The sequence below is a fragment of the Rhincodon typus genome, chromosome 35, assembly GCF_021869965.1.
Source record: "Rhincodon typus isolate 14 chromosome 35, sRhiTyp1.1, whole genome shotgun sequence".
In the NCBI taxonomy this organism is placed as follows: Eukaryota; Metazoa; Chordata; class Chondrichthyes; order Orectolobiformes; family Rhincodontidae; genus Rhincodon; species Rhincodon typus.
Window position 1 is genome coordinate 11,575,032 of NC_063366.1, and position 14,886 is coordinate 11,589,917.

At 47.1% G+C, this 14,886-nt stretch overlaps 2 protein-coding genes across 2 annotated transcripts; one reads left to right on the plus strand and one right to left on the minus strand.

Moving 5' to 3' along the window:
* Positions 1-4,038: 4,038 nt before the first annotated feature.
* LOC109920509 (zinc-binding protein A33-like) lies at positions 4,039-12,751 on the minus strand. Its single transcript, XM_048616513.1, has 6 exons — positions 12,282-12,751; positions 9,359-9,454; positions 8,976-9,209; positions 5,311-5,333; positions 5,089-5,198; positions 4,039-4,244 (listed from the first exon to the last, which is right to left on the minus strand). Exons 1-6 carry the CDS (start codon positions 12,690-12,692, stop codon positions 4,039-4,041), a joined length of 1,080 nt encoding a protein of 359 aa, XP_048472470.1. The 5' UTR covers positions 12,693-12,751.
* Positions 12,752-13,734: 983 nt separating this feature from the next.
* Positions 13,735-14,168, plus strand: LOC109920508 (histone H3-like). Its single transcript, XM_020520535.2, has one exon. The coding sequence runs from the start codon at positions 13,735-13,737 to the stop codon at positions 14,143-14,145; it is 411 nt and encodes a 136-aa protein (XP_020376124.1). The 3' UTR covers positions 14,146-14,168.
* Positions 14,169-14,886: the final 718 nt, after the last annotated feature.

The following is a 14,886-nucleotide window of genomic DNA, read 5'->3' on the forward strand; positions in this document are numbered from 1 at the left end:
ACTGGCTCCATCCCCGCCTCTTTGACCTGTCTGTTTCCTCTCCACCTATCTTCTCCTCTATCCATCTTCTCTCCGCCTCCCCCTCTCTCCCTATTTATTTCAGAACCCCCTCCCCCTCCCCCATTTCTGAAGAAGGGTCTAGGCCCAAAACGTCAGCCTTCCTGCTCCTCTGATGCTGCTTGGCCTGCTATGTTCATCCAGCTCTACACCTTGTTATCTAACGGCACACTAGGCCAGGTAAGGACAACGTCTCCTGACGTTTCGAAGAGTCATTTGGACTCGAAACGTTAACTGTGTTGAGTTTCTCCAGCATTTTCATGTCTTCATTTCAGATCTCCAGCGTCCACAATACTTTTGACATTACTTAGCTGGGGAGGGTTCAGAAAAGGTTTACCAGAATGTTGCTGGGACTGGAGGGTTTGAGTTACAAGGAGAGGCTGGATAGGCTGGGACTTTTTGCAATGGAGGTTGAGGGGTGACTTTATAGAGGTTTATAAAATCATGATTGGTGTAGATAAGGTAAATGGCAGGTGTCTTTACCCTAGAGTAGAGGATTTCAAGACTAAAGGATATATCTTTTAAATGGAGGAGAAAGATTTAAGAAAGACATGAGGGACAAGTTATTTTGTACAGGGGGTGGTTCGTGTGTTGAATGAACTTCCAGAGGAAGTGACGGATGCGAGTACAATTATAATGTTTAACAGACACTTGGATAAATATGTGAATGGGAAAGGTTTGGAGGGATATGGGCCAAGAGCAGGCAGGTGGGACTGGTTTAGTTTGGGATTAGTTCAGCATGGATTGGTTGGACTGAAAGGTCTGTTTCCATGTTTTATGAATCTATGACTATACCACAATGGATATCCTTCCCCTCTAGGACACTGAATGACCTTCTTCCCTTGACAACAGCAGTTCACCATCATTAATTTTCTTTCCCATAATTCATCAGTTAATAGGTAGGATTTAAACACATGTTCCCCAGCGTATTAGCCTGGGTCTCTAGGTTATTGGGTCGTTGTCGCTACTACTACACTACCACCCGCCTTACTAAGACACCTCTGTTATTATCAGGTAGGGCCTGAGGTCTTAGGGTGGGGAGTGAACCCAGAGTGAAGAGTGGGGAGAGAAGGGGGTTTCAGGCATTGACGTCATCATGGTACCAATGTAGAAGGAAGGATGGAGTGATGTCTTTTGGGAAGAGGGATGGGTGTTAATGTGCCCACTATATACTCAAAGAAACTTCACCCACCCCCTGAATGAGACACCAACTGTGCTCCTCCCCATTCGATCTTTAACAAATAACTTGCCCACTCGCTCTGCCCCGCACCAGACGCATTTTGACGTGGACAGTGTATTAACTAGCTCCATTAAGCCTTGGTTGCTCGTTGGCCAACAATGGGTGGGCTGCTGATATTATGGAGGGTGTCACCTCAGGGGGGTGGGTAGATGGGCGTTGCTAAGATATCCATCTCCAAGTCACACGTTGGCCTTTCGATTCCACAAGTTTTTGTCATAATAATATCCGAGGAGAAATTCACCCAATGCCCTGTGCCATCTCTGTCAATAATGTTCATAGATATTCGCCTCAGATCACCAATTTGAGTCACCTTGGTTTAAATAAAAATGTAACCAGGTTCGTCAAGCCTAATGTAGTCCTTTTGTTTTCATACTTTCTCCATTGTAAGATCATTGGAGATTGCCCAGAGGAAATCAGTTCTCCGCCTTTACCCAATTCAATCCCTTTGACAAAGTAAAGGTACAGGACTATATCTTCCTTTATGGGTCAATCGAGAACGAAAGGTCACAGGTTTAGGCTAAGGGGTGGCAAATAAAAAGCAGAAACAGGGAGAAATTACTTCTCTCAAAGGGTCACGAATCTGTGGATTTCACACCACGCCAAGATTGCGGTGGATGCTGGGACGTTGGGAAAATTTAAGGAGGAGATAGACAGATTTTTAATTCATAATGGGTTAAAGGGTTATGGAAAGTGGACAGGGAAGTGGAGTTGAGGCCACGATGAGATCAGCCACGATTGTATTAAATGGCAGTTGGACTGAATTACCTACTTCTGCTCCTGGTTCTTAATAACGTTACGGTGCTCAATGAACTCCTCTTCCAGCATTCTAAACCAAGATAGGAGACAACTTGGCCTTTTAAGGATCAATCTTTTGAATTTATGCATTGTCTTCTACGAGGCCATATATCCTTCCTGATTTAGACTGCGTACAAATGAAGTTGTCACTTTCACCATATCCAGTACAAATTGGGATTTAAGAATCAATCTTTCCTCTTTGTATTCAAGTTCCTTTGAATAAAGGCTAGCATTGCATTTGCCCTTTTTGATAACAGAGTCATAGATATGTACAGTGTGGAAACAGACCCTTTGGTCCAACTTGTCCATGCCGACCAGATATCCTAAATTAATCTCACACATTTGCCAGCATTTAGCCCACATCCCTCATATCCACAGAGGAGAATGCAAATAGCATCCCAAAAATGTTGGGGACCTGTGACGATACTGTGGCTTTAAGAGGTGTGTTTTCCCCTGGTCTCTTTTAGAAACAGAGATTGGGGGGGAACATATGGCGAGCAGTCTATAAGATAAACAACTTGTGAAGCCCTGGGTGTTTTTTAAAAAAGTTGGAACAATAGAAGCAGCCTGAGTGGGTGTGGTCAAACTCCCACAGAATCGGGATTTTAGGTTTAGCTCTCAGCAGTTGCTGTTAGGATCTTGACTGAAGTGAAAATTATTCTTTCTCTCTCTTGATTACAGCTAAAAGCTGGGGATTGTTTCCTCCTACAGGGTTTGCATGTGAGACAATTTGTTTTCTGAATTTGCCTTTTGCTAAGGGTATGTTTATGGGATGTTACTATATTGGAACAGCTAATCAGTAATAGTTACTGTATCTATTGTTAAGTTTGCCAATAGGGTTAAATTATTCCAATTCCTTCTTCCTTTTGTTGCATTTTAATTATAGTGGATGAATGAAGTGTGTTTTGCTTTAAATCCGGTAGTTTGACCAATCAGATTGCATCTGGAAGGCAATGCCTTACATTGACCTCGAAAATAAGAAAATGTTAGGATCTAGATTATCTTCTGAATAGTTTGAGGGGGTTTGGTCTTGTCCAGAACAGGAATACAGATTTAATGAGAGAGAAACTGAAGATCAGTATTAGTAGGAAGATGGTGCTGGAGAAACTGATGGGATTGAAGGCCAATAAATCAGCGCCTAATAATCTCTATCCCAGAGTGTTTAAAGAAGTGGCCTGAGAAATAATAGATGCATTGAGGATCATCTTTCAAGATTCTGTAAACTCTGTAATGGTTCCTATGAATTGGAGGGTAGCTAATGTAACTTCACTATTTTGAGACAGTAGATTAAAAACAGGGAGTTGTAGACTGGTTAGAATTGTAGAATCCCAACAGAGCAGAAAGAGGCCATTCAGCCCATTGAGTCCACACTGATCCCCCAAAGACCATCCCACCCAGGCCCTTACCCTATTCCCGTAACCCCACATTTACCATGGTTAATCCATTACAGGACAATTTCCCTGTGGTCAATGTACCCAGCTTGCACATCTTTGGACTGTGGGAAGAAACTGGAGCACCTGGAGGAAACCCATGCAGACACAGGGAGAGAGTGCAAACTCCACACAGACAGCTGCCTGAGGGTGGAATTGAACCTGGATCCCTGGCATCATGAGGAGGCAGTGTTAACCACTGAGCCACCGTGCCACCCCCATTGGCCTGTTATTGTCAACAGGAAATGTGCTACAGTCCATAATGAAAAATATAACAGGAAACAGTGAAAAACAATGATATAATTGGGCAGAGTCAGCATGGATTTTCATGTTTGACAAATCAATTGAATGTAACTAGTAGAGTCGTCCAGGGATCCACTGGGTATGGTTCAGGAGGCATTCACTAAGGACCCAGGTAAGAGATTAGCATATAAAGTGAAAGTGCACAGGCTTGAGGGTGGTGTGTTGACATGGATAGAGCCGGCAGGCAGGAAACAATGAGTCTGGATAAACAGGTCATTTTCTGAATGTCAGCCCGTGTCCAGCATCCCCTGTAATGTTCTCACCATGCAGATTTCCAACTCCCTTGCACAGCGGTGAGTCCGAAAACCGGGAATCAATACCGTGATCAGCTGCTGATTGCTGTACGCGAGGGAATAGGAGCGGCTGTGCAGGCAACAATCCCGGTGGAGGAACCGCAGGGATCAGTGCCTGGAGCCCAGCTATTCACAACAAATACGAAGGATTTAGGTGAGGGAACTGAAAATGTAATACTGCATACAATTCTGGTCACCCTTCTCTTGGAAGGATGTTGCTAAACTTGAGAAGGTGCAGAAAATATTTATGTGGATGTTGCCGGAACTGGAGGGTTTGAGTTATATAGAGAGGCTGAGTAGGCTGGGACTTTTTTCCCTGGAGCATTGGAGGCTGAGGGGTGGCCTTATAAAAGTTTGTAAAATCATGAGGGACATGGATAGGGTGAATAGTCAAGGTCTTTTCCCCAGGGTAGGGGGAGTCAAAAACTAGAGGGTGTCGGTTTAAGGTGAGAGGGGAAAGATTTAAAAGGGAGCTAAGGAGTAACTTTTTCACGCAGAGGGTGGCGCGTGTATGGAACGAGCTGCCAAAGGAAGTAGTCTAGGCTGGTACAATTACAACATTTAACAGACATCCGGATGGGTATATGAATAGGAAGGGTTCAGAGGGATATGGGCCAAATGCTGGCAAATGGGACTAAGATTGAGATGTTTGGCCGGTGCAGACGAGCTGGACCAAAGGGGTCCGTTTCTGTGCTGTACGACAGTATGACACAAAGCTGGGTGGGAGGGCGAGCTGTGAGGAGGATAGAGAGATGCATCAGTGTGATTTGGACAAGTCGAAAAATGCAAGAGGGGGATTAAATGTGAGATGAACCTTTCAACAGTGGCTAATGGCAAGTGGCAGGAATGGGAGGGGCGCTCAAGTTGTGTTTAACATTCCTCTTGTTTTATTTTCCATTCTTTGTCCCCCCCCCGTTCTTTGAAATTGCTGCTCCATTGACTGGGATTGAGAACATAGAAAGCTCCTTACCTGGATTGATCATGTCCAGCATTTCTCTCCAGGCAAAATACTGCAAGGGGCCTTTGAATATTCCCAGAGGGAGATCCATGTCCACCAAAGCCATCGAATTGTCACTAATCCTGCAAATTAAATATTTAATCATTGAGAAATGTACATTTCTTTTCCTTTTGGCTTTTAAAGACTAATGTGTGTTTGTTAAGAAGTTTTTTTGTAACTAAAGGAAAGTCATACTTGGCATTCCAGGAGCCTTCCTCCTGAAAGAAACAAAAATGCAAGTCAACTTTTGTCAAACATATCAAAAACTGAATAATATGATGCGGGACGGCATCCAGAACTTCACCAGTTTGAAACATGTCTTAGAATTATAGAATACCTATAGCGCAGATAGAGGCCATTTGGCCCATCGAGTCCGCATCCACCCTCCAAAGAGCATCCCACCCAGACAAAGAACGCCCCCCACATTTTACCCATTCCCCATGGCTAACCCACCCAGCCTGCATGTTCCTGGACTCTGTGGGCAATTTCCAATGGCCAATCCACCTCACCTGCACATCTTTGGACTGTGGGAGGAAACTGGAGCACCCAGAGGAAACCCACGCAGACACGGGGAGAATGTGTAAACTCCACACAGACAGTTGCCCGGGGGTGGAATCGAACCCGGGTCCCTGGCACTGTGGGGCAGCTGTGCGAAAGAAGCGTCACATTGGACTTGAAATGTTTACTCTATTTCTCCCTTCCCAGATGCTTCTAGTTCTGCTGAGTTTCTCCAGCACTTTCTGCTTCTACTTCTGGTCTCTAGCATCTGCAGTACTTTGCTTTTGTGAAATAGTTCTAACTCCGACTCACGGCAAAGTGTAAAGCCACAGAATGAGTAGGAGATAGGAAGAACTGCGAATGCTGGAGTCAGAGAAAATACAGTGTGGAGCTGGAGGAGCACAGCAGGCCAGGCAGCATCAGTCGAACAGGAAAGTCAACGTTTCAGATCAGGACCCTTCTTCAGGACAGATGATGGGTCCCGACCTGAAACGTTGACTTTGCTGCTCCTCTGATGCTGCCTGACCTGTGTTCCTCCAGCTCCACACTGTACCAACACAGAATGAGTATCCTTTGGATAAGTGTTTCCACATCAGAATACGTTCCATTTTCACATTGTTTATCATATGTTTCAGAAGATGTACACTCTAAAGAGATGTGACCTTGGTTAAATCCCTCACTATCAATATCCTGACTAGACACTCATCTGACTAGCCATATACACACTGTTGGCTACAAGAGCAAGCCAGAAGTTAGGAATCCTGCAACAAATAACTCATTCCTGATTCCCTAGAGCCTGTCCACCATCTACAAGGCATAAGTCAGGAGGGTGATGGAATACTCTCCACTTGCCTGGATGAGTGCAGCTCCAACAACACTTAAGAAGCTTGACATCATCGAAGGCAAAACGTTCATTGGCACCACATCCACAAGCATCCAATCCCTCCACCACCGAAGCTCAGTAGCAGCAGCGTGTACTATCTACAAGATGCGATGTAGAAATTCCCAAAAGATCCTCAGTCCTGTTTTTGGATCGTGTATTTGCATAGGATTACACAGATTAAATCACAGTCATTCATGTGGGGAGGCAATGGCCTAGTGGTATTATCACTGGACTGTTAATCCAAAGACTCAGCTAATGTTCTGGAGATGCAGGTTCGAATCCCACCACGGCAGATGCTGGAATTTGAATTCAATAAATATCTGGAATTAAGAGCCCAGTGATGACCATGAACCCATTGTCGATTGTTGGGAAAAATACATCTGGTTCACTACTGTCCTTTAGGGAAGGAAACTGCCATCCTTACCTGGTCTGGCCTACATGTGATTCCAGACCCACAGCACTGTGGTTGACTCTGAACTGACCTCTGGGCAATAAATGCTGCCTAGTCAGCGACGCCCTCATCCCATGAATGCATAAAAGGAAAAAAAATTCAGTTCCATCATACTCTGGTTTATTGCTCCAGACTTGATTTCCATCCAATATCTAGAAATCTAGCATTCTTTCCCTTCTTCGTATGTTTGACTTGTCTCCCCTTTACACCATTCACCTTCAAAAACCTTCCTTCATTTTAAAGACCTCTATGTCACGTCCAGCCCTCCCTCTTCGAGAGAGGATCCACACAGTCTGTCAACTATTCCTTGTAATACTTCTCTGCACCATCTGCAGTGTCTCTGTGCTATTCTTAACATATGACAATGTGGATGGATGCAGCTCCAACAACACTCAAGAAGCTTGACACCATCAGGACAAGGCAATCCATTTGATTGGCACCACATCCACAAACATCCACTCCCTCCGCCACTGATGCTCAGTAGCAGCAGTGTGTACCATCTGCAAGGTGCGCTGCAAAAATTCCTCAAAGATCCTTAGACAGCTCCTTCTAAATCCATAACCACTTCCATCTAGAGAGACAAGGGCAGCAGACACTGCTGCCTGCAAGTCCCCCTCCAAGCCACTGACCATCCTGACTTGGAAATGTATCGCTGTTCCTGTGTTGCTGGGTCAAAATCCTGGATTTCCCTGCCTATCACCAAATGGATTGCACTGGTTCAAGAAGGCAGCTCACCCCTCCAACAAGTGTACGTCATTGTTTGAAATTATTTCCAGAACATTTCAAAGTAAACTGAAGAAGTGAGCATTAAATCATCTCATTGCTGGTGGTCCTGGGACAGACGCTGGACAAATGTTCCTGGAGAGAGACTAACTCAGTGAACCTTGCATTGACTCCTACTCATCCAGGAACTTTAGCGCCCGAGTGGTGAATGTCAGTTGCCTTTGTGATGTCAGAGCTCATCACAAAGGAATTGGAATTCTCAGAACCATTCTATCCTATGATGGCAGGAATGGCCTGTGAGGACAAATTGAGGAGATGGGTCTACGTTCTCTAGAGTTCAGAAAAATAAATGATGAGCTATTAAAGTGTGCAAAATGGGATCGACAGGGTAGATGCAGAAAGGATGTTTTGCCTTCGCCTTGTGATGGGGCATGTAGAACCAGGGGCACTATCTCAGAATAACGGTCAGGCCATTTAAGACGGAGAGGAGGAGAAATTTCTTCGCCCAGAGAGTGGTGAGCCTTTTCAATTCTCTGCCCCAGAGGATTGCAGAGTCCCACTCATTGAGTCAAAGTCATAGAGCACAGAAACAGTCCCTTGGTCCAACCAGCCAATGCTGTACATAATGCCAAATTAAATCAGTTCCACCTGTCTGCTCCTGACCCATCTCCCTCCAAACCTTTCCTATTCATGCACATATCCAAATATCTTTTAATTGCTGTAACTGTACCCGCATCCACCACTTCCTCAGGAAGTTCATTCCAGACACGAACCACCCTCAGTGTAAAAAATTTGCCCCTCATGTCTTTTTTAAATCTCTCTCCTCTCACCTTAAAAATATCTCCGCAATTCTTGAAATCCCCCTCTCTAGGGAAAGGACACCTGCCATTAATCCTATCTATACCCCCCATCATCTTATAAACCTCAATAAGGTCACCTCTCAACCTCCAATGCTCCAGTGAGAAACGTCCCAGCCTAACTCAAACATTCCATTCCCGGCAGCCACCTGGTAAATCTCTTGAGATTTCCAGTAACAAGGAATATGGTGATATTGCAGGATAAAAGGTGTTGATGTAGAAAATGGGCCATGATCTGGTTAAATGGATGGCCTGAAGCTAGTTTGATGGGCTGAATGGCCCACTCCTGGTCCTAATTCCTGTGTTCCCAGCTGCCCCTTCGCTTCAAACATTAGGGATACAGAATACTAACCCCCAGCAGAGGGAGCTGCATTTACTCACCCCTTGAGGTGATTCTTGACGTAACAAGGTGCCCGATAACAGAAGGAGATTACACTCCTCACCTTACCTTGAGAATGGTCAATACGTCTGGCCGATCGAGTCGTGCCTGAAACTGGGCCAGAACCCGCTCAGCGGAGTCCAGGGCATCTTGAATCTCCCGCAGGTTTCCTTGCATCGCCTCCAGAATCCTCCCTTCCCGCTCACGGAGATCTCCGTCGAGACGCCGCTCCAGCTCACCCAGAACCTGGTGCATCTTGGTGAACTCGTATTTGATGTGGGCTTGCAGATTGCGTGACTGCTCCTGAGCCCATCGGAACGCGGAACAGAGGCACACGATAAATATTTTCAAAACTTGAAAAGTTGTGGGGTGGTGGGGGAGGCGGGGGTGGGGGGGGGTGGGGGGAGAAAAATTGGGCTTTGGAGAAGTGAACAAACAAATTGACGCCTCACCTTGACCTGGGAGATCTTCTGCTCCTGGTTGAATTTAGCCTTGAGCACCGCGGCCTTCCTTTTGGCGGCCAAGTCCAAAGATAATTTCAGCTGATCCTGCAAACGAGAGCAGAAATTCCTGGAGGGAATTCTTCCACCTTCCTAGAGAAAGGGGGTTAGGCCGGATGGTGGGATGAAGTGCTTCCAAAGCTACCCCTATCCCTTGGCAAAACAGGACAGACGCGGTCCCATTCAGCCTCATTGTACGTCTGCGGCCTTCTTCCTCAATTCAATTTGCTTCTTGGGTGCCCCCAACCATTGTATCTGCCTCTGTCACGCGCCGAGACCCCAAAACCCCGAAGCTCAGAGAGACTTTTCCCTTCCTATCTCCTTGGCTTCTCCGACCAATGCTGTCCCTCATATCTATACCTGCCTTGGTTCTCAATCCTTTTACCAACAGGGACATATTTCTCCCTCTCTACTCAGCCCAGACCCCTCATGATTTTGAACACCCTCCCCAGCAGTAATTCACCAAGGTTACCAAGACTGGAGAGTCTGAGTTCGGAGAACTCCAGAAGCTGGAGTTAGAGTCAGCACAGCATGGAGCTGGAGGAACACAGCGGGTTAGGCAGCATCAGAGGAGCAGGAGAGTCGACGTTTCGGGTCGGGACCCTTCATCAGATTGTAAGGAGAGGCTGGGACTGTTTTCCCTGGAGTCTAGGAGGCCAAGGGGTGACCTTAAAGTGGCTCAGCAAATCATGATGGACATAGATATGGTGAATAGTCAAGGTCTTTTCCCCAGGGTAGGGGAGTCCAAAACTCGAGGGCAGAGGTTTAAGGTGGGAAGGAAAAGATTTATAAGAGACCCGAGGGACAAATCTTTCACACAGAGGTGCATATATGGAACGAGCTGCCAAAGGAAGAGTTAGAGGCAGGTAGAATTACAACATGTAAAAGGCATTTGAACAGGTGCATGGATGGGAAAGATTCAGAAGGATATTGGTGAAACGCAGGTAAATAGGACTAGTTCAGTTTAGGAAACTTGGTAGGCATGGACGCCTTGGGTCGAAGGGCCTGTTTCCATGCTGTATGACTCTATCCAAATCTAACCTCAGCTTTATCTTCCCCAGGAGAAGGGTGTCACCAGTCTATGCGACTGAAGTTCCCCATCCCAAGGTCAGTTCTCATGAATCTTCATCTCTCTGATTCATACACACATATCAGCATACAGAGCTAAGTGTGGGATGAAACTGGTTGGGAGCAAGAATGCTGTGGGATTTTTTTAGGCACCGGTCAGACCACAGCTAGAATGTCCCTTGAATCCCTACAGTGTGGAAGCAGGCCATCTGGGCCATCACATCCACACCAACCCTCCAAAGAGCATTTCACCCAACACCGCCATCCTATCTCTGTAACTCGTAACCTACACATCCCTGGACACTGGGATATTTTGCACGGCCAATCCACCCTAAACTGCACATCTTTGGACTGTGGGAGGACACAGGGAGAGCATGAAAACTTCAGAGACAGTAGTCTCAGGGTGGAATCGAAACGAGTGCCCCTGGTGCTATGAGGCAGCAGTGCTAACCACTGAGCCACCATCCCTGCTTCTGTGAATACAGTGAAGACTTCTGGTCTCCTTATCAAAGAAAAGTTATCATGGAGGAGGCAGTCCAGAGAATGTTCATTTGGTTGATCCTGGGTTGGGGATGGTGGTGGTGGGGTGGGGTGTGGGGGAGGTGGTGGGGTAAGTGTTTCTTTTTTTCCCTGTGACCAGCCAACTTGGAGTCAGTCCCTGCAGTCAGGAGTCTCTCTGAATCCCCTGGTTTTACATTTTTTTTAAAACCTTCTATCACCACACAACTGCTATACAGCAGTGGTGCTTATGTTCTCCCACAGCACCTGTGTTGTGTGTGTGCGTGCGCGCAAGTGCTGGGACTCAGTGAAGACACCATTGTGCAAATATGTTTTTTTCAATACTTCCATGACCAGGAAAACCACCCATGGCACCAGGGAACCAGTAACAAGCAAAGCCCAATAAGGGCAATGCTTATGTAAATAATGTGAAAGGGGACGGTAGGGGTTAAATCAAAATAGAATTGGATGGGGGATATAAAACACTTCAAACTCACCCCTCCCCCAACTGCGGGGCTCAACTCTCCCTAAAGGTGGGGGGAATTTCTTATGAGATTGAGTCAGTTGGACTCATTAAGAGGTTTGAAGAATCAGAGGCAACCTCATTGAAACATACATGATTCCTGGGGGATTTGCCAGAGTAGCTGGGGTTGTTTCCCCTTGTGGGAGAGGCTAGGGCCAGAGGGTATCATCTCAGAATAAGTGGTTGCTCATTCAAGAGATAAGGAGGAATTTCTTCTCTCACAGGGTACAGAACCTGTGCGATTCTTTACCACTGAGAGCTGTAGAGGTTGAATTGCTAAGTATAACCAAGGCTTAATAGACGGACTTTTAATTAATAAGGGAAGTGAAGGTAACAGGGAACGGAAAGGAAAGTGGAGTTGAGGATTTTCAGATCAGCCATGATCTCACTGGTAGGTGGAGCAGACTCGATGGGCTGAGTGGCCTATTTCTGCTCCTATCTCTGAATGAAATAACTCTACAGAAGCCGGGAAACGGTCACCAAGTCACCCTTTACTTACACATGAACAGTCCTTCACTATAGCACTGCCTTATTAAGGTGCTAGAGTGTCAGTGTATCCCTGATATTCACCTTTTAATGTCAGCCCCAATCAGGAAACTCATGTACTATGAGGTCCAGCTGGCTAACCTCCTTGCAATCTCTTACACTTAGGATCTTATGCTGTTCCTAAAATTGGAGGTTCCCAGAACTGAATGCAATACTCCAATGGAGGCCGAGCAACTGTCCCACACCAGTTTAACGCCGTCTCCTCGCTCTGTTTCTCCCAACCCCTGTTCACAAACCTACCTTATAAATCTCGACAGCCTCATTGAGGGGGATGAAGGTGTGATATCTGTGCTCCCTCCCGTCTCGACAGATGCCGCAGATGAGTTTTTTGTCGGTTTCACACAACAGCTTCAGTTCTTCCTGGTGCAGCTCGCAATACAGTTTCTCGGTCTTCCGCCTCCGGTTCCTGTTCAGTTGCCTTGCTCTCCCGGCCAAGTTGGCAAGAGCCCGGTTGGACTTGAGGTTTATCCCCGGGAACACCTCCAGACACTCGGGGCAGAAGTTTGACTCCTGCACTTCCCAGCAGCCTGTAATGCAGGACCGGCAATAGCTGTGGCCACATTCCAGGGTCACTGGATCCACAAACAGATCGAGGCAGACCGCACAAATTAACTCCTCTCTCCAATTCTCAGCCCGCTGCCTGGGATCCATTCCTCCGTGACTGTGGCCTTGCCTCGGAGCGTTTAGAGGTGCCCTGCTCTGAGATTACTTCCTTGTCTTCTTCCAGATAGGCGGGTGGGTAGAGCTGTGACTCATGGTCACAGGCAGGTGTAGGGACGGGAGAGATGTGTTTGAACCAGCAACCAGCCCGCGAGGTGTAATTTGATCCACTTACTGACACCAGAGCCAGCCCATTGAGAGCACGGTAACAAGCAACCCACTAGATCACTGAGGAAGAACATTTCAGGATACACACAGTGTTAATACACTTCACAGTTCAGAATTCACACTTCTTAAATTTCAAAACAGAAGTTATTCACAAAAAGTATTTTTATATACATAGGCACAAGCGCACGTCGCATCTGTACGGTAGCATATCAAAGAAACGAGCAAACATTGGATTTTGACTCTATCCGAACAAACCAAAGGCATATCTTACTTGAACCAGACTGTATTTACATTCATTTGAGGTACCAGAGGGTCAGATAACCGAACGGACACCCATTTTAACTTCGGCTCTAAGGCACCTCGCAGTTCAGAATATCCAGGCTCCACCTCTATCTACTGCGCTCACTACTGCCTGCAACATCTTCCCTCACAGAACCTGCTGGGAAGAAATTAAAATTTGAATTTGCCGGCTGAAAACAAAGAAAAGATATTGACATCTAGAATCGAAACGTTAGCGCGGTGTCTCTCTCTATGGATGCTGCCTGACTCGCTGTGATCTCCAGCATTTTTTGTTTTCAGTACAGATTTCCAGCACCTGCGGTGATTTGCTCCCACTTTGAATTTCCCGGGTTTGGGCGAGCTAGTTCCGGGATTGAAAAACGATCCAATCACAATGCGCAATATTAACCAATCAGTGGCTTCAGAGGTTGACCAATCGGCAATGGCGCTTTCTGAGCCAATCATAAGCGGGTTCCACTTGACCAATTGGAGAGTGTTGGGCGCTCGCTGGTGGCGGCCAGGACACTATAAAGAGAGAGACACAGGCACTGCGTCTCTAGATTCGGGAAGAAGCGAGAGGAGTGTGATGGCGAGGACGAAGCAGACAGCGCGGAAATCCACTGGGGGTAAAGCTCCCCGCAAGCAGCTGGCTACCAAAGCTGCCCGTAAGAGTGCCCCGGCCACCGGCGGTGTCAAAAAGCCGCATCGCTATCGCCCGGGCACGGTGGCGCTGCGGGAGATCCGCCGGTACCAGAAATCCACCGAGCTGCTGATCCGCAAACTGCCCTTCCAGCGCCTGGTGCGGGAGATCGCCCAGGATTTCAAGACCGACCTGCGCTTCCAAAGCTCGGCCGTGATGGCCTTGCAGGAGGCCAGCGAGGCTTATGTGGTGGGGCTCTTCGAAGACACCAATCTGTGCGCCATCCACGCCAAGCGGGTCACCATCATGCCCAAGGACATTCACCTGGCCCGGCGCATCCGTGGGGAGAGGGCCTGAGCTCGATCCCTCTAATTCCCTTATGAGCATTAACTCAAACGGCTCTTTTCAGAGCCACCACTGCATCAGCAAAAGATGGAAGTGCAGATGCACAGGAACCTTGCTTATTTGGAGAATTCTAAGTCTAGAGACTGAACTTGCCACTTCTATGGCACCTTGCTTATCCTAACGTCGTTTCCTAGTAGTCATTATTTTTCTGCCTGATGCAGAAACAAGACACTTAGTAAGTTTGCTGATGACCCGAAGGTTGGTGGAGTTGTGGATAGTTGTAGGAGGGCTGTTGTAGGTTGCAATAGGACATTGTAAAGATGTGTAGGTGGGCAGAGTGGTAGATGGAATTCAAGCTAGAAAAGTGAGGTGTCCTCACATACCACCCCACCAACCTCCCGGATCCAATGATCATCCTCCGACACTTCCACCATCTGCAATCCGACTCCACCACCAAAGACATCTTTCCCTCCCCATCCTTATCTGCTTTCCAGAGGGACCACTCCCTCCGTGACTCCCTTGTCTGCTCCACACACCCCTCCAGCCCCACCTCACCTGGCACTTTTCCCTGCAACAGCAGGAAGTGCTACACCTGCCCCCACACCTCTTCCCCTCACCCCCATCCCAGGCCCCAAGAAGACTTTCCACATCAAGCAGATGTTCACCTGCACATCTGCCAATGTGGTATACTGCATCTGGTGTGGCTTCCTCTACATCGGGGAAACCAAGCGGAGGCTTGGGGACCGCTTTGCA

What these genes read in the sequence shown, in the direction of transcription:
- LOC109920508 (XM_020520535.2), top strand. Translation starts at nt 13,735, where the DNA reads ATGGCGAGGACGAAGCAGACAGCGCGGAAATCCACTGGGGGTAAAGCT.
- LOC109920509 (XM_048616513.1), bottom strand. Translation starts at nt 12,692, where the DNA reads ATGGATCCCAGGCAGCGGGCTGAGAATTGGAGAGAGGAGTTAATTTGT. An exon ending in AGAAGATCTCCCAGGTCAAG is followed by an intron (nt 9,210 to 9,358) that starts GTGAGGCGTCAA and finishes CGATGGGCTCAG; the next exon opens with GAGCAGTCACGCAATCTGCA. An exon ending in ACGTATTGACCATTCTCAAG is followed by an intron (nt 5,334 to 8,975) that starts GTAAGGTGAGGA and finishes TGTTTCTTTCAG; the next exon opens with GAGGAAGGCTCCTGGAATGC.